Source organism: Leopardus geoffroyi, chromosome A2 (assembly GCF_018350155.1).
Source record: "Leopardus geoffroyi isolate Oge1 chromosome A2, O.geoffroyi_Oge1_pat1.0, whole genome shotgun sequence".
In the NCBI taxonomy this organism is placed as follows: Eukaryota; Metazoa; Chordata; class Mammalia; order Carnivora; family Felidae; genus Leopardus; species Leopardus geoffroyi.
Window position 1 is genome coordinate 151,071,974 of NC_059331.1, and position 19,817 is coordinate 151,091,790.

General features: G+C 37.3%; 1 protein-coding gene and 1 long non-coding RNA gene across 15 annotated transcripts in view; one reads left to right on the forward strand and one right to left on the reverse strand.

The window, feature by feature from the left end:
* AGBL3 (AGBL carboxypeptidase 3) overlaps positions 1-14,981 on the forward strand; it is a 78,573-nt gene extending 63,592 nt beyond the window's left edge. For 8 of the 11 annotated variants that reach the window (XM_045495732.1, XM_045495736.1, XM_045495734.1 and 5 more), the window contains 4 exons: positions 3,016-3,064; positions 4,237-4,433; positions 9,268-9,499; positions 13,198-14,981. In XM_045495732.1, the coding sequence (XP_045351688.1) occupies positions 3,016-3,064; positions 4,237-4,433; positions 9,268-9,499; positions 13,198-13,597 (878 nt within the window). In that variant the 3' untranslated portion in view covers positions 13,598-14,981. The remainder of the gene's footprint in view (positions 1-3,015; positions 3,065-4,236; positions 4,434-9,267; positions 9,500-13,197) is intronic. The other 3 variants (XM_045495740.1, XM_045495742.1, XM_045495743.1) reach the window with 1 other exon arrangement.
* The window catches only part of LOC123606912, a 57,051-nt gene that overhangs the window by 24,434 nt on the left and 12,800 nt on the right, over positions 1-19,817 (reverse strand). The window lies entirely within an intron of this gene.

Consider the following 19,817-nt stretch of genomic DNA (forward strand, 5'->3'; position numbering starts at 1 on the left):
GTTGTCAAATATCAAAACGTTGGTCTGCCAATAAACCACATTTTTGACATGTGGGAGAAGAATGTCCTCTAATTTGGAAGTAGTTTGAATGTGAGAATATAGGAAAGCATTACAGTAAAATAATTTACATTGTTTTCTCTCAAACTGTTTGATGATCTTTATAGAAGTACCAAGGACTGTAGAAAAGGATTCACTACACCTGAGCTATTTGGTATTGTGTGTAGATTGTGACAAAAACTCAAACAGTGGGGGGGGGGGGATGACATTTGGGGGGAAAGAAGACTGACTCAAAACTCAAAGGTGTCACCAGAAGGGGCAGCCAAATGAAACAGCCATGAAAACTAATTTATTTGAAATCCACCTTCAGTTTAAGTTCAGATTACCCCTGTGCTTTAAAAACATTTTCCCTGCAGGTGCCTGGGTGGCTCACTCAGTTAGACATTCAAGTCTTGATTTTGGCTCAGGTCATGATCTCATGGTTCATGGAATCAAGCCCCAAGTCAAACTCTGCACTGAGAGCACGGAGCCTGTTTGGGATTCTCTCTCTCCACCTCTCTCTGCCCTTCCCCTGGTTTCTGCCCCCCCCCCAAAATAAATATCAAATTCAACACCCAAAAAACTAATAATCCAGTGAAGAAATGGGCAAAAGACATGAACGCTTTTCCAAAGAAGACATCCAGATGGCTAACAGACACATGAAAAGATGCTCAACATCACTCATCATCAGGGAAATACAAATCAAAACCACAATGAGATACCACCTCACACCTATCAGAATGGCTAAAATTAGTAACTCAGGAATCAACAGATGTTGGTGAGGATGCATAGAAAGGGGAACACTTTTTCCCTGCTGGTTGGAATGCAAACTGGTGCGGCCACTCTGGAAAACAGTATGGAGGTTCCTCAAAAAATTAAAAATAGAACTACCCTACGACCCAGCAATTGCACTACCAGGTATACAAGGATACAAAAGTTCTGATTCAAAGGGGCACATGCACCCCAATGTTTGTAGCAGCACTATCAACAATAGTTAAATTATGAAAAGAGTCCAAATGTCCATCAACTGATGAATGGATAAAGAAGATGTGGAATATACATACAATGGAATATTACTCAGCGATCAAGAAGAATGAAATCTTGCCATTTGCAACAACATGGATGGAACTAGAGGGTATTATGCTAAGCAAAGTAAGTCAGAGAAAGATAAGTATATGATTTTACTCGTGGAAATGTAATAAAACAGATGAACATAGGGGAAGGGAAGGAAAAATAAGATAAAAACAGAGAGGGAGGCAAACCATAAGAGACTCTAATACAGAGAATAAAGTGAGGGTTGCTGATGGGGAGGGGAGTGGAGGGATAGACTAAATGGGTGATGGGCATTTGAGGGCACTTGTTGGGATGAGCACTGGGTGTTATATGGAAGTGATGAATGCTAAATTCTACTCCTGAAATCATCATTACACTATATGTTAACTAACTTGAATTTAAATAAAATTTTAAAAAATGTTTAAGTAAAATTAAAAAAAAAAAAAAACAGGTACACATTTTCCCCAAGTTTAACTTATGGTGACATCCAGTGTGCTTCAGTGTCTAACAACAATGAACAATCCAGACATGCAGAACCTACATGATGAATTTAAAGATGCAAACGGCCTGAATGCCAAAAAGCTAGTCTACTAGATAATAAGTGGATGGACATTTTTGAAGGGCTGGAAACTAATTCCTTACAAGTTGAAAAACCTGCTGTTGCTAGTAAGTAAAATCGTATTCCATGTTCAAACTCCTCTGTTGACGGGATTATCTAATTTGATGTCATTGCACTGGACTGCCACCAGGGACCAGTGTAAAGTGGGCTTGATAAGAGACCTGCAAGTGAGAGAGAACTTGACTTTGAATGTGTTCAGTGTTACCACTACACAGAAGAAAAGAGGGATGTCCTAAAGGCTGCAGGGAGTTCAGAGAGTATTATCAGAAAAGGAAATACAAAATGCAAAAATATTTTATCATGGGACATAACCATATCATTGTTAATTTTTATTAAATATAGGAAATATCTATTAGCCTCATTATATTTACCTTCAACTTTTAAAAGTCAATATTTATGTGTCTTAAGAATACACAATAATATGGCTTATAAAATTTAAATATCCAACAAGGAGTTAAAATCTGTATTAGAAACAAAGATATTAATATATTATTATCACACATACTATTTGCTTAATTTCTTCCATAAATTACTAATTGCCACTGTTAACTGCTCCAATTGTTTTTGCTTAATAGTGTTTATATATCAGAAAAGGAAATATAGAATGTTATATTAATTTTAAATACCTATTTTATATTTTACTGTTAAAATCATAATATATGTGATGTATAGCTACCTATTACATACTATACTTTTTTTTTTGCGGGGGGGGGGGGGGGTCTGGGATGGCTGTGTCCTAGGTTGGCTGTCTACTATACATGTAGACAAACATCCTTCATAGATGTTTATATAAATGTAAATATATATATTCAATTCTGAATTGTTTGACAATTATTGGATAGGTATTTCTACTGTCTACTATTCTCTTGAAAGAGTTTAAAGGCTTCTAGGGGAAATATGTACAGGTATACTTCATGTCTGGATGAAACAATGGCAGATTAATTGAAAATAAGCTCAGTTAAGCTAGCCATTAAATGTATGAATGAGGTAATTGTCAAGAAGTAAAAACAAGTTTTGTTAATCTCTAAAAAAATCTCCATTTATGGGGCCCCTGGGTGGCTCGGTGGGTTAAGCATCTGACTTCGGCTCAGGTCATGATCTCGCAGTCCGTGAATTCAAGTCCCGCATCGGGCTCTGTGCTGACAACTCAGAGCCTGGAGCCTGCTTCAGATTCTATGTCTCCCTCTCTCTCTGCTCGTCCCCCACTCACGCTCTGTCTCTCTCTGTCTCTCAAAGATGAATAAATGTTAAAAAAAATTTTTTTTAAATCTCCATTTAGAAATTTTATGGTATACTCTCTTTTTTAGTGAAAATACCCGCACGAGCTCCTTCTTGGCTTCTAAAAAGATATGTAAGGTAGGAGAACTATACTTGATTTCTTCCACCTGACTACATTACTCCTTTCCCTCTGGCTTCTGTGATTTTGATTTTGAGTTAAAGCAACAGGTAAAAGTAACTTTTTTATAACAATTGCTAATTGAAGTCTCCTTATATTCTCCATAGTATCTGTGACTAGGCCAGTGTTGTACGTAGCAGTGTTTACATGATGCATTTTGAAGCGTTGTGAGATTTCAGTATTCCCAAACTGTCCCCATTGGATGCCTTAAAATCTACAATTAGACATTTATTTGTCTGCATTTATCATTGCATTATCTGAGTTTCTCTTTTTGAAAAGAAACATTTCTGGCATAAGGTAATTATTTAACAGTTTACAATGGATGACTATCAAATGTGTTACTATCTGTAATAGCAGTTGGAGCACTGGCCACCTATTTTTTGATACTCGTACCTAAAACACATATAATACTAGCACCAAAAAACTGGAAAAAGAATAGAAAGTGAATTCAGGGATAACAGATAAACTGTGTAGTTTTGTCTAAGCCAGGAATAATTATATCACCAGTCCCCTTGGCAAGTTAGAAACAGTGACATGAACAACCATCTAAGCAGTGGAGGAGTAAGTATCTGAGGATAGACTGAATATATCCAACAGAGGAAACATGGTCTGCACTTTCTTCCTTCCTCAACTCTCCTAAGAACTTGGTTTCTACTTAGCATAATGGGTTCTGTAGAAATATGTAGACTCTCCTGCCCCAAAACTTATAAAATTAGGTAAGATACCATCTTTAGGCACACCTGTACTTGGATCTAGAATTGATCAAACTAAAACAATTTTTAAAAATATATTAGTTATCATATCTATGGAAAGCAATCAAATGATGTATCAAAATAGGAGAAAGTAAAGGGTTCGAGTTACAAGATGTGAATTCTAGACCTGCCCTTCCCTCTTATTAGCGCATGATCTTAAGAAAATAGTTTAACCATTCTGATTCCCTAATATTCCCTCTCTGATGTAAGATAGGGATAACATTGGCCATCCTGCCTATATCATAGGACTGGTAAGATCTCCAAGTAAGGTAATAGCTGTAAGAATCCTTGACATACTCTGAGGTGTAATATACATTACATTACTCTTGATTAGATAGCTCGTGGTTGACACTGAAATCTGAGTACCCAATTTCTTTCAGCCCCCAAAATAAGATTCACAGGCTCAGCAAAGACCAACAAAGACAATTGGTAGAAACTGGTGAGAAGTCAATCCAGGAAATAATTCAGCCCAAGAGCACTGATTTGTATGGAAACTGTTTCAAAGTGACATCCTTCAAGTGTCCTATGAGCACACAAATTCCCAGTTGGACTGAGAAGACAAGGATCCCAAGAGGAGGTGTTTTGGGTTTTTTCTTATTGTTTCAGATTTTAATAAATACAAAGGTTGTTTTCACTGTATCATTAATAAATCCTATGAAGTTTGGATTATGAGAACTGCTTTTATAAACAGGATTAATAGCCATTTTATTCCTGATTCTGAAAAATATTTGCTTAATTTCTATATGAGTCTATTACAGAAAAAAAATTATTTCAGTTTAATATAGCTTTGAAAAAAAAACCTAATTGCCTTATTCCCAATACCCCCTTGTTATTGGTGTCCTTTCCATACTATAGAATAAAAAAGTAATGAACTGATACACATGACATGAATGAATCTCAGAATCATTGTGTTAAGTACAAGACAGATACAGAAAAGTAAATGCTATATGAAATCTCATGTATATGAAATGCAAAGTAACTCACAGAGACAAAAAAAAAAAACAAAAACAAAAAAAACAGATAAGGGTTTCCTGGAGGAAGAAGGGATAGAGAAGGAGATGAAGGCAAGAACGGACTGGAAAGGAACACAAGGAATCTTTTAGGGTTATTTTCTAGGTCTTGATTGTGGTGATGGGTTTCACAGTTGTTTACAACTGTTGAACTACCAGGGTTTTAGTTTCCAGGGCAACAAGCTGGGTAGAGTTATTCTCTGCTGAGACGGCAAAGACTGAGGGCAGAGCAGCAATTCAGTTTAGACTTGGTTTTGAAATGCCTTTCAGACACTGAAATACAGGTCCTAACTAAGCAGTTGGATAGGAGTCGAGTTCAGGGAAGAGGTCTGGGCTAGATGTACATTTGGGAATTTTCAGATAAAGATAGTACTTTAGGGTGTGAACCTAGACAAGACTTCTAAATGAGTACAGATAATAGAAGAGGGTTAAGGAGGAAATCCTTAAGAATTCCAGTACTGATGGATCAGAAAAAGAAAAGAACCAACAAAAGAAGCGTAAGGAGCACCTTGTGGGCTAGGAGGAAAACCAAGAGGATGTGTTGTCCTGGAAGCTAAGTAAGAAAGTGTATCAAAGAGGAGGCAATAATCAGCTCAGTCTGATGCTTCTGATAAATGAAGTAGATTTACTTTTGGGTTTTACAACATGGAAGTATTATTCAGGATCTTGATCAGAGAAATTTCAGTAGAATGACAGAAGCACAAATCTAATTAAAGTATATTTTAAAATAGGAGAGAGAGTGGAGACAGGTAGTCTTCATGGAATTTTGTTGAAAAAGGGAGATTTTTTTTCAGTGCCCCCCCACCTCCACAGCTACTAAAAATTATGTTTTTCAGCCTCATTCAGCCTTTCCTGAGCTGAGCCGAGAGGCTCATCACTTACTGATTACATTATCTTACAGGCATATGTCCTCATAAATCTTGATGACATACGAATAAAAACTCTACAATTTTTTTTTTTTTACTGAAGTCATTTCAGAGGGACTTGTCTTTAATTCTTTTCTGTTGCCCCTTTCTTTACAATATATACATTTAGAGCTGTACATTTTCCTCTAAATTCCTAGCTTCATTATCTGTTTATTACAGAAGGAATTCTGTCCTTCCCCCTTACTGAACTTACCAAGTGGGAAATGAGATGAATTCTGTCAGAGAATAGTGAGAGATCTAGGCAGACTTCAGTTCTGGAAGAGTTCATATTTACTGATGAGCTATGGTACAAATACAGAGATTCAGCTGACTGAGAAGAGTAGGGAAGGAGTAAATTCATAATAAATCCTGGCAGACAGGTTTATATCCAAATTATTTCTTCGAATTTGGTAAACAAACACAGTATCCGGTCTTCTATTTAGCTGGACCACCAACACCCAGAAGTGAGTCATGGTATTCCAGGCATCATTTCTGTTTCCTCAGAACATGATTTCCCTGCACAGATTCATATTATTAGCTGCCTATAAACATTTCGTCTAGTGCCATCGATGGACTCTAAATACTGATCAATCCTAACAGCAAAAGGAAATCCAGTTATTGAAGCTGAGTGATGGATTTAAGAGGGTTTCTTATACTATTCTCTCTTTTGGGGGATATTGAAATTTTTAAAAATGAAGTCCAAATGCTTCTCTCCCAGGTATCAGTGGTGCCCTAGAACTCGTACCCATCAATTTCCTCAGGGACATAATTCTAATGACTACCCTCTTTCTCACTTTCTCAAAATATAGCAGCATTCACTTTTAAATTTTTTTTAATGTTTATTTTTGAGAGAGAGAAAGCGCAAGCAGGGGAGGGGCAGAGAGAGGGAAACAGAGGATCTGAAGCAGGCTCTGTCCTGCTCTGAACAGTGAGATCATGATCTGAGCTGAAGTCGGACACTTAACCAACTGAGCCACCCAGGTGCCCTGCAACATTCACTTTTAATAATGGACGCTTCCATTTTTAAAAAGCCAAGTTGTGAAAAATTCAAACATAAACAAAAGTAGAATATAATAATGAATCCACCGGTGCCCATGACCCACCCTTAGTGGTTATCGGCATCCTGCTATTCTTTCATCTATATTCCCACTACTTTTTTTGTGTGTGCTATTTAGAGCATTTAAAGTATCTAAAGCATTTAGAGCAAGTTCAGCAAATCATGTCATTTTGCCCATAAATAGTTCAATGTAGGTCTCTAACTAGATAAACTTTTTATTTTTTAACAAAGCATAACCTATTTCTTGCTTTTATTCTAAGTGTATTCTCCTTTTTCTTCTGTGGTCTACATACCACCTTAAGCATCCTAAGTAATCCTGCCACATCCTTTAAAATGTCTACTAGTCTTCTTCAGGCTTTATGCATGGTTTCCTTTTATCCCTTATCTCTCTTCCTGAATACACTGAATTTTTAAGAATTGTGTTGAAATGTACATGAAATAAAATTTACCATCTTAACCATTATGAAGTGTAAAGTTCAGTTTTGCTAAGTATATTCACATGGTTGTGCACACAATCTCCAAAATTGTTTTCATCTTGCAAAACTGAAACTCTATACCCATTAAGCAACTCCCCATTTCTCCCTCCTCTCAGCTCCTGGCAAGTATCTACTTTGAGTCTCTTTGACTCTGACTATTCTAGGTACCTTATATTAAGTGTAATCAAGTATTTGGAAGACAAATACTTAGCATTTGTTTCACTTAGCATAATGTCCTCAAGTTACATCCATGTTGTAGCAGGTGTCAGAATTTCCTTCCTTGTTAAGGCTGAATGATACTACATTGTAGGTACATAGCATATGTTATTTATCCATTCATCCATCAGTGGGCACTTGGATTGCTTCCACCTTTTTGGCTACTGTGAATAATACTGCTTCTATGAACATGGTTATACAAATAACTCTTTGAAAACTGCTTTCAACTCTTTGGGGCATATACCCCGGTGTAGAGTTGCTGGATCATATAGTAATTCTATTTTCAATTTTTGAGGAACCACCATACTGGTTTTCATAGTGACTGCATTTTACATTCCCACCAATAGTGCTCCAGGGTTCTAATTTCTTCACATCCTTACCAACACTTACTTTCTGGGTTTTCTTTGGTGGTAGTCTTAGTAATTGAGAGGGGAGATAAACACTTTTTTAAAACATTATACTAATGGGGCGCCTGGGTGGCGCAGTCGGTTAAGCGTCCGACTTCAGCCAGGTCACGATCTCGCGGTCCGTGAGTTCGAGCCCCGCGTCAGGCTCTGGGCTGATGGCTCAGAGCCTGGAGACTGTTTCCGATTCTGTGTCTCCCTCTCTCTCTGCCCCTCCCCCGTTCATGCTCTGTCTCTCTCTGTCCCAAAAATAAATAAACGTTGAAAAAAAAATTAAAAAAAAAAAAACATTATACTAATTATCATAATTAAAATAAACAATTCCTTCATACCATGTAATAAAGAAGGGATTTCTAACATACTCTTCCCATGGTTTTTCCCATATCTCCATCCTTCTGTTTCCCAAGATGAGAAGCTTTGGAGTCACCACTGGTTCCTCTCTTCTCTCATCCCACATTAATTCATTAGAAAAATCTCAAAATACAGTAAAACCTTGGTATTGGAGCATAATTCGTTTTGGAAACATGGTTGTAATCCAAAGCACTCATTTCTCAAAGCAAATTTCAAGAACCATTGGCTCAGTTGTGATCATATGACATTCGGCATCACCTACCACTCGTATTGCAAGATACCGCTCGTTTATCAAGTTAAAATTTTATTAGAAATGTTTGCTCATCTTGCGGAACACTCACAGAACAAGTTCCTCGCAATCCAAGGTTTTACTGTATAGGATTATATAACAGCAGGATCCTGTTAAAACAAATCTTAGATCGTGACACTCCTCAAAATCTTTCAGTGCTTCCCCACTTCATACTTAGTAAAATCAAAGTCTTTACAATGGCCTGTGAGGCCTCATGTGAACAGAGTCCCAATTACCTACCTGAGCTGCTATCTTATCTCTTTCTTCTTGATTCAATCTGCTATAGCCACTTGTGCCATCTTGGTGATCCTTCAACGCACAACCATGCACCTAGCTCAGGGCCTTCACACTTACTCTTCCTCTTGCCTAGAATGCTCTTCCCTCTGGTATCTGCCTGACTCACTCCCTAACTCCTTTGACATGTCAGCTTCACAGGGAGGCCTTCCCTGAATGCCTTAAAAAAAAAATAAAAATCTCTCCCCTAAGAATTCTTTATACCCCTCCCCAGCTTTATTTTACCTCATAAATTTTATCCCGACATATATTTTATTTTTGATTTGCTTATTTTCTGACCCTGTAATTAAAGTATGAGCTCCAAATGGATAAGAATCTTTAGGTAGATCTTGGCACATAATGTTCAATAAATAATTGCTGAGTCAATTCAGTTCATGTATCTATACATATTTTTGTGGTTGCTCCACAGATCTGCATCACAACTTGAAAAGAAAAATGAAAGAATGTACTTCTTTCCAAAGCAAGAAGACTGGCATAAATTGGACAGATGATGAGAAAAGAATCTACAGGGATAAAAGAATAGCTCAAACTCAAGAAATACTGCAGTATTTGCTCCCTATCATGGAAAGCACTAAAATTGTGCAAAACCCCCAGATAAAACAGATACTCAATCCAAGAACCAACTTCCAAATTCAACATCAGTAAGTCAATACAATTTTGTCATTCTCAGCTATTTAATACATTTTTGGTAAAGAAGGAATGCTTATTAATTCATTAAGAATTGTTAAGAAACAAACATACCCTCTTAAAAATGGCAGCTATATCACATTTGACAAAGGAACAAAAGCCCAAAGCCATCAAAAAACATTGGCTATGTGAAGGGAGTAGGTTATCGGGCCTTATTTGATTGTCTATTTGCATGACATTACTCATTAGTTTGAATCTATGAGTAAAGTATGCATGAATAAAGTGTGACCATAGCCTGACTTCAGATTTCTCCAATGTGTTTAAGCCCTATAATCCTAGGGAGCAGCCAGAATTAGAAAAAATTAACTTGAGTTACTTCAGTTTATGGATATTCAGAAGAAAGCACAAAGGATAAGACCAGATTGGGGTGCCTGGCTGAAGTACTTTCTATGTGCCACACACGATTCTATGTTTATATACACACATGCACATATTTTACATTCTACATGTAAGGAAATTGGGCTACAACGAGGTTAAGTAATTTGTCCAAGGTCACACAGCCAACAGGTAGCAGAACTGCTACACCAGTTAGACATTCTGCTTTCAGAGTCTATCATCACTGTGCTTTGATAGTTTGCTTTAAAATATAAATCATAGGGCACCTGGGTGGCTCAGTCAGTTGGGCATCTGACTGCTCTCGCAGTTCGTGAGTTCAAGCCCCGCGTTGGGCTCTGTGCTGACAGCTCGGAGCCTGGAACCTGCTTCAGATTCTGTCTCCCTCTCTTTGCCCCTCCCCCACTCGTGCTCTCTGTCTCTCAAAAATAAATAAAAAACATTTTTTAAAAGTTTTTAAAATACAAACGAAAAACAGAAGATCAATATACTTAATATTCACAGATCACCTACACATCAGTGACAAAATGTGAGTATTTCGATAGGAAAATGAGCAAAGCCTATGAACCATAAACTCACAAAAGAAAAAAAATGTCCAACGAACATTTACAGTGTTTAATTTCACTTAAAGGAGTGCAAATTAAAACAATCATGAAATACTGTTCATTTTTGCCTCCAAGTGGAAGAATTCACTCACTGGTGATTGGAATATGAACTGATACAGAGGCTTGGGAAGGCAGTCCAACAATATAAATGAAAAATCCTCAATGTCATACATTCATTTTGACTAAAAAATTCCACTTTTATAAATTAAACCTAATTTCTAAAAGGAAAAAAAAAAACCTAGGTAAGAGCTTTCTGAATGTTCAACAATAGAAGATTGCTGAAATAAATTATAGTATATCCATAAAATGAAATGTTATGTGACTATTAAATATTATAAGTACATATTAATTAACAGGGGATAATGTTCATGATGCACAAGTGAATAAGAGCTACAGAACAGCTTTGGTATGGTTGCATTTGTACACTATGCAAATACATTTAATGTGTGCATATTATACACACTCAAACACAAGGATACCTAGAAAAATCTCTGGTAGCACATAGTCCCAACAATAATTATCTCTGGATAAAATATTGGCAGAGGATGATACTACTCTTTATGCTTTTTTTTCTTAAATTTTGATTAATGCCCATTTCTTTATTATATAATCAGCAAAGTCAAAAACTTATAAAAAATAGGCAACTGGAAACGGTTTTTAGTCAGATGGGATAGCTATCACTGAAGGCAGTGCCTAACAGAAATTCTATCTAATGGATCAGTTAATATGCAAGAAACAGATAGCCTAGGCCTAAGCAAACAAGGGATCCGTCACATATAATATCAGCAGACTCAAAAATCAGGAAACTAATAACAAAATACAATGGACCTAGGCAAAGGTGACAACTAAGACATAGCTTGATTTTTTAATCATTATTTTCATGAGAGATTTCTTACATCCTTCAAACCCAGAAATTTACTTAGTGTGGATTACCCTGAGTCTAGAAGAGTAGATAGATATATAGTAGGTTATATTAATTAAGAACTCTTTGGTTGCAAATAACAGAAACCAGTTTAAGCTAGATTAATCAAAAAGCCTAAGGTAGGATAAGAGGGAAGAGTTCTGAGAAAATCCAAGACTATTTATGGAAATAAAGAGGAGAGAGGATTCAGCCAGGTCTCAGAAAACGACTGACACTGGGGAATGGAAAGCTGCCAGGGCTCTTTATCCATCGTCAGTCTCTGCTTTTCTTGCTCTACAAAAGTGTTTTCATACCTCTTACCCTCACAAATTTGCATCCTATAACACTTTAACTCACAAGACACGCTACCTTTCACTGCCAATTCTAAATTATAGGGAAAGACAGTGTGGTTGGCAGCCATGCTAGTGGGTTACAGATCAGACAGTTACAAATATGGCTGATGGAAGGCCTAGCTCTGTGGATCAAGAGGCAGTCCCCAGAGAAGGGCAAATTGTGCCTGGGGCAGACACTTCCCAAAAGTTTCTAATGTAGGTATACATGGATATAAGAAAGAGTACGAAAGTAGCAAGCAAGACCATTCTTAACAGGTGGATTCACTGTATATTTAAATTATTTTTATAATTGGGGCGGCTGGGTGGCTCGGTCGGTTAAGCGACCAACTTCAGCACAGGTCATGATCTCACAGTCTGTGAGTTTGAGCCCCACATCGGGCTCTGTGCTGACAGCGCAGAGCCTGGAGCCTGCTTCAGATTCTGTCTCCGTCTCTCTCTCTCTGCCCCTCCCCTGCTCACGTTCTGTTTCTCTCTCTCTCAAAAATAAATATTAAAAAAATGTCTTAAAAAACTATTCTTATAATAATTAAATATTTTTTGTCCTTTGAACTTTTTTATGGCTGCCTTTCTCTTTTATATATACTTGGCCTGACTGGCTCAGCACACATACCCAGAGTAAGTGATTACTGAGTAAAGTGAGAATAAACAAAAAATGAGAAAACCACACCTTTGTTAAACCACTTTACACCTCAATCCAGGTTTAGACTAGAGAGAGACTACTTAATGTATTTTATGGCAGAATTATCATATTAAAGAATGTAACATCTGAACATAGGGCTTGAACTTAAGTGGTCTGTTCTGTTCTTAACCAAAATGAATAGAGTCTAGTATATTAGCAAGACGATTTACGTCTCTTAACTTTACCTCCAGTCCAACACTGGTCAGAAGTCAGACATTGAGGAATAAATCTCATGTTTGACATTCCATCTAGTAAAGATACAAATTCTTGTGAAGGATTATATAGATCAAAATGTGATTGGAGAGAGTTTTCACTTCTGGGAAGATGAAATAGATGCAGCTTCCCTCTTTGGGATTCATACTGATCTTTTTCCTGAAAAAAGCCAAGACCTATAGCAGTATACCAAGCACATTCTAATAGGATAAACAAGTCAATTTTTAGAGAAAAGTGGAATTTTAGAGAACATTTATTGTAACTAGATGTATAGGTAAGGCCCGGAGGCCCAGAGTGGCCATTATATCAGGAAGCCTGGGTCAGGGCAGGCATCTCAATAAACATATCCTCTGGGCATTCAGAAGTACAGGAACGGAGTACTTCTGAAAAATCGTGACCAGAAATGAAGACATAGATCATTCTCATAGAAATAATGGTGAAAGTTTTAAGGGAAGAGGAAGTCACCAAAGAATTTAAAAATATGACTTAAGCTATCACAAATACCTAAGGACTACAAACACCTAGGGTACGTGTGGACAAAAACTCATGTATTTTATTTCTTTCCTAGATTAAAGCCAGCTACTTTCATAAATATAAAGAGATACACCACATCCTGGACACAACCCAGAAATCCCCGTTTTACAAGCCAAAGTAACCTTGTGGTAAGCTCTTCAGAGTGGCTCCAGTCTGTGTCCCAGCGGTCATTTGAAAGTTTGTCACCTCTCAAGGTGCCCAAGAAGAAGAAAAAACACTCTCAAATCAAGGCCACAAAGACTCAAGATGTGAAACCTCTCAGCAGCAAATGGGAGACTGCTCCCTCAAGTTTTGAGAAGGATGCAGATATCAAAGGAAAGAGTCTTCAAGCTGAAGGATCCAGTGACCAAAACTCTAAGCAAATAGCTCCACATCTAACTAGGAATAGGGATGAGCAACCAAATAGGAATTATGGACAACCTACTTCCATTTGAAGTTCCAAGGGGACAAATAATTTAGCTTTATGCTACTCTGAAAACTGTGGATGAAAAATAACATGCTTACATAGTAAAAAGAAAAGGAAAAGAAAGAAAAATGAGAAAGCCCTCCCCACCCCTCTATCTCTATCCCTCCCCTTACACATACATATACTAAACTACAAATTCTAGATAACTCTTCTTTAGTGGGAACATCTTTTAGAGATTTAAAAAGAAATCCAAAGAAAATACAGAAAATTTAGAATTACTTATTTATATATAATTTTTGTCAAGATGGAAAAAAATCTATGAACTTTTGAATTCTCCTAAAACAACTTATGCATAAAACTCAAGGAAGGAATGGCATATACTATGACTTTAACATCCCTACAAGGCACCTTAATGAATCAGCAAACATCATTTCTTGATTTTCTGTTATGTCTCTAGTGTGCTGGAAACCACCAATGATATAAAAGACATTTATCCCCACTGGAAGGTTATTGTATAATTGTACATATAAAACATACATGACTAACATAATTATAGAATAAGATAGTACATAGTGAAGTGCTAAGTTGTACATCTCCAATAATTAAAATACTATATGTTAAAGGATGTTAAGTACACAGAGCAAAAGTGTGTCACAAAATAACACTGAAATGCATAGATTATGGTTCATAATAGTTTTACTTCTCAAAGTATAGCAAAAATGTAAAAGATTAGATGTGCAGTTTCCTTTAGAGTGGACAAATGTACATCTCCAGCCATTCATTCATGGGAAAGCAAGTGGAGCATCTCACAAGTTTATCTTTCATAAGACAGTGAGCACTGGTGGGATTCCTTGAGGACACTACAGAGAAACAGATAGGTCGGGCAAATAATAAAGATGGATGTGATAGTGAGAAAACAAGAGCCACAGGTCACCAACGGTGTCCATTACAGGGTAAGGTAAGCAGAATGAGGATCTGGTAGGTGAGATACATAAAAGTTACAAGCTACAAACCTAGCTCATGGTAGCAAGCCCAAACTAGGAAAATCTAAAGTTGGGTAGTCTACTCTCAACAATAATGCCAATAGCCAAAGGTTCAAGGAAAGCTCACTGGGATATTAGAAGAGTAGCTACTATGTTTTTGTTTTATTTTTATTTTTGTTTTGAATTTTTAGAGAAGGTTCACAGCAATACTGAGCTGAAAGTACAGAGATATCCCATAAACTTCTTGACCCCCACACATATATAGCCTCCCCATTATCTCCATTGTCCACCATTTGTTACAGTTGATCAACCTACAGTGATAAATCACTACCATCCAAAGTCCCTAGTTTACCTTAGAGTTTTACCTGGGTGTTGTATATTCTATGGATTTTAACAAGTGTCTAATAAAGTATATCCACCATTACAGTATCATACATAGTTTCACTGCCCTAAATATTCTCTCTTCATATTCATCCTTCTCTCCCCACTAACTCCTGGCAACAACTCATCTTTTTACCTTCATTATAGTTTAACCTTTTCAAGAATATCACACAGTTGGAATCATATAGTATGTATGTGGCCTTTAAGGTTGGCTTTTTTCACTTAGTAATATGCATATAAATTCTGTCATGGCTTAACAGCCAATTTGTTATAATGCTAAATAATATTCTATTGTCAATAAAATTTATAAACCACTAGCAATAAAAACTAAGAAAAAAGACACAAATTACTAATATCAGAAATGAAAGAGTGACTGATCCCATAGACATTAAAAGGTTAATTACAAGAATATTATGGAGGGAGCCAAGATAGCAGAAGAGCATAGAATTTTTTTTTTGGGTCTCACATCCATAAAATACAGCCAGATCAACACTAAACCATCTTGCACACCTAGAAAACTGATTTGAGGATTAACACAACAATCTGCACAACCTGAACTACAGGACTCAGCAGGTATGCAGAGCAGAGAGGTGAAATGGGGGTGAGAGAAGCCACGGAGGGCAGGGAGCTGTTTTTGCTTGCAGAGAGAGGACAGAGATGGGGAGAGAATATGGGAAAAGCACCCCCCCCCCAAAAGCAGCTGGAGAGAAAGTGGAAAAGTGGAAACAGCCACAGGGACTGAACTAAAAAGGGAGAAATGAGAGGGTTTAAATTCCATTAAGACTGTATAAACGGGGATCACAGAGTCTGAAACTCTTCAGCTTGATACCTGGTGGTGCTCTGGTGGGAAGAGTGAATCCCCAGGAGCATAGTGGGGTCTAGGAGGTTCTCGGGCCACACAGGGAGAAGTGATTCCACTGCTGGAAGGACATTTGGTAGAGGCTCTGTGGCCACCCGGTCCCAGCAGACCCCAGATAACAAACCACATTCACTGGTGCTGGAACAAGGTCATTAAGGGTGAAGCCTGGTGCCAGATGTATGTTGTGATTTTCCATAATCCCTGAAATGCTGCTACTACACAATCACGAGAACATTCTCGGGGGTGGGCTGGCACCCAGCCACAGTCTCTGGGCTTGGGCAGCAGCACAGTCCTCTGTGGGTGTGGCCAGCACCCATCCATTGCTCAGTGAGACACTCCCCCCAGAGGATCTGAGCGGGTCAAAGCCACAGTCCCTCAGAAGTGAGGGGTCGAGAAACACAGCTGCCTCTGAGATAAAACTCAGGAGGGAAGTGCCCTGGCAACCTGACAGCTTGGTCACAGTGTAAAAGCGGAGAGCGGGAAGCCGGAAACAAATGATGGGTGTGCAATTGTTGATTGAGGAGAATAGAGTTCCGATACTGGAGACTGGGTGGCTGGGTATGCCATTTTCACCACTCCCGCGCATGCACGTACACACCTACAAGTGCCACAATAATCCACCCCAGTAAGCTAAGCAGCGCCATCTAGTGGAGAACAGAGCCATTACACTAAGCCCTGCCCAACTGGGCCAACCTCGCTCTTCAGGAACACCACAAGTCTCTGCGCCTACTTAGTTTGTGGACTATCAAGGGCTTCACAGTTTGACTTCTACAGGAAAACAATGTAATTTCAATTGTATTTCAGTCTGCTAACTGGTCCATCTATTCCATTTTTTTCTTTTTTGTTTTCTTTTTCTTGAATACAAAAAGAAAGTTTTTATTTTCAATTTTTATTAAAAATATTTTGCTTTAATTTTTTCTACTATATTTTTTACTTTTTTGTAAAATTTTCAAATTCTGTTTTACTTTCATCATTTTATTCTCTTTCATTGCATTCATTTTCTGAAAATTTCAAACGTTTTCTTTTTTTCTTTCCCTTTTTTCTCTAATCTATCAAGCTCCTTTCAATAGCCAGACCAGAACACACCTAAAATCTAGCATCATTTATTTTATTTGTGTGTGTGCACTTTTTAATTTTTTTATTTTAATTTTTTTAACCTTATCAATTCCTTTTCTCCCTTCAAAATGACAAAACAAAGGTATTAACCCCAAAAGTAAGAGCAGGAAGAAACAACAACCAGGGACTTAATCAACACAGATACAAGCAAGATGCCTGAACCACAATTTAGGATCACAATAATAAGAATACTGGCTGGGGTCAAAAATAAATTAGAATCCCTCTCTGAAGAGATGAAGTAAAAACTAGTCAGGATGAAATAAAAACCGCTATTGCTGAGCTGCAATCTCAAATAGATGCCATGGCAGTAAGGATGGACAAGGCAAAACAGCAAATCAGCGATACAGAGGACAAACTTATGGAGAATAATAATGCAGAAAAAAAGGGAGACTAAGGCAAAAGAGCACAATTTAAGAATTAGAGAAATGAGTGACTCATTAAAAAGGAACAGCATCAGAATCATAGGGGTCCCAGAAGATGAAGAGAGAAAAAAGGAGTAGAAAAGTTATGTGAGCAAATCATAGCGGAAAACTTTCCTAACCTGGGCAAAGACACAGACCTCAAAATCCAGGAAGCATAGAGGACTCCCATAAGATTCAACAAAAACTGACCATGAACAAGGCGCATCATAGTCAAATTCACAAAATACTCAGGCAAGGAAAGAATCATGAAAGCAGCAAGGGAAAAAAGTCCTTAACCTACAAGGGAAGACAGATCCGGTTTGCAGCAGACCTAGCCACAGAAATTGGCAGGTCAGAAAGGAATGACATTATGTACTCAATGTGCTGAATCAAAAAAATATGCAGCCAAGAATTCTTTATCCAGCAAGGCTGTCATTCAAAATAGAAGGAGAGATTAAGAGTTTCCTAAACAAAAATTAGAGTTTGTGACTACTAAACCAGCCCTGTAAGAATATTTAAGGGGCATTCTCTGAGGGGAGAAAAGACAAAAAAAAAAAAAAAAAAGACTAGAAAGGACCAGAGACCACACCAGAAACCCTAACTCTACAAGAAACATAATGGCAATAAACTCATAACTTTCAGTACTCTCTCTAAACGTCAATGGACTAAATCCTCCATCAAAAGACATAGGGTAACAGAATGAATAAGAAAACAAGATCCATCTATATGCTGTTTACAAGAGACCCACCTTAGACCTAAAGACACCTTCAGATTGAAAGTAAGGGGATAGAGAACCATCTTTCATGCTAATAGATGACAAAAGAAAGCCAGAGTAGCCATACTTATATCAGACAATCTAGACTTCAAAATAAAGACTGTAACAAGAGATGAAGAACAGCATTATATCATAATTAAGGGGTCTATCCACCAAGAAGACCTGACAATTGTAAACATTTATGCTCCAAACGTGACAGCACCCAAATATATAAATCAATTAATCACATACATAAAGAAACTCATTGATAATAATACCATAATAGTAGGAGACTTCAACACCCCACTTACAGCAATGGACAGATCATCTAAACAGAAAATCAACAAGGAAACAGTGGCTTTGAATGACACACTGGACCAGATGGACTTAACAGATATATTCAGAACATTTCATCCTGAAGCAGAATATACATTCTTCTTCAGTGCACATGGAACTTTATCCAGAACAGATCACATACTGGGACACAAATCAGCCCTCAACAAGTACAAAAAGATCAAGATCATACTATGCATATTTTCAGACCACAATGCTATGAAACTTGAAATCAACCACAAGAAAAAATTTGGAAAGATAGCAAATACTTGGAAACTAAAGAACATCCTACTAAAGAATGAATGGGCTAACCAAGAAGTTAAAAAGGAAATTAAAAAGTAAAAATTAAAAAAAGGAAGCCAATAAAAATGATAACACCACAGCCCAAAACCTCTGGGACGCAGCAAAAGCAGTCATAAGAGGTAAGTATATAGCAATCCAGGCCTTCCTAAAGAAGGAAGAAAGGTCTCAGATACACAACCTAACCTTATACCTTAAAGAGCTGGAAAAAGAACAAATAAAACCCCAAAACAGCAGAAGACAGGAAATAATAAAGATTAGAGCAGAAATCAATGCTATCGAAACAACAAAAAAAAAAAAGGTCAGATCAATGAAACCAGAAGCTGATTCCTTGAAAGAATTAACAAAATTGATAAGCCACTAGCCAATCTGATCAAAAAGAAAAAGAACCCAGATAAACAAAATCAAGAATGAAAGAGGAGAGATCACAACCAACACAGCAGAAATAAAAACAAGACAGTATTATGAGCAATTATATGCCAATAAAATGGGCAATCTGGAAGATATGGACAAATTCCTAGAAACATATACACTACCAAAACTGACACAGGAAGAAATAGAAAATTTGAACAGACCCATAACCAGTAAAGAAATCATATTAGTAATCAAAAACCTCCCAAAAAACAAGAGTCCAGGGCCAGATGTCTTTCCAGGGGAATTCTACCAAATATTTAAGGAAGAGTTAACACCTATTCTCTCGAAGCTGTCCCAAAAAATAGAAATGGAGGAAAACTTCCAAACTCTTTCTATGAAGCCAGGATAACCTTGATTCCAAAACCAGACAAAGACCCCACTAAAAAGGAGAACTATACACCAATTTCCCTGATGAACATGGATGCAAAAATCCTCAACACGATATTAGCCAATCAGATCCAACCATACATTAAAAAATTATTCACCGCAACCAGTGGGATTTATGACTGGGGTGCAGGGCTGGTTCAATATCTGCAAAACAATCATTGTGATTCATCACATCAATAAAAGAAAGGACAAGAATCACATGATCCTCTCAATAAATGCAGAGAAAGCATTTGACAGAATACAGCATCTTTCTTGATACAAACTCTTAAGAAAGTAGGGATAGAAGGATCATACCTCGAAATCATAAAAGCCATATATGA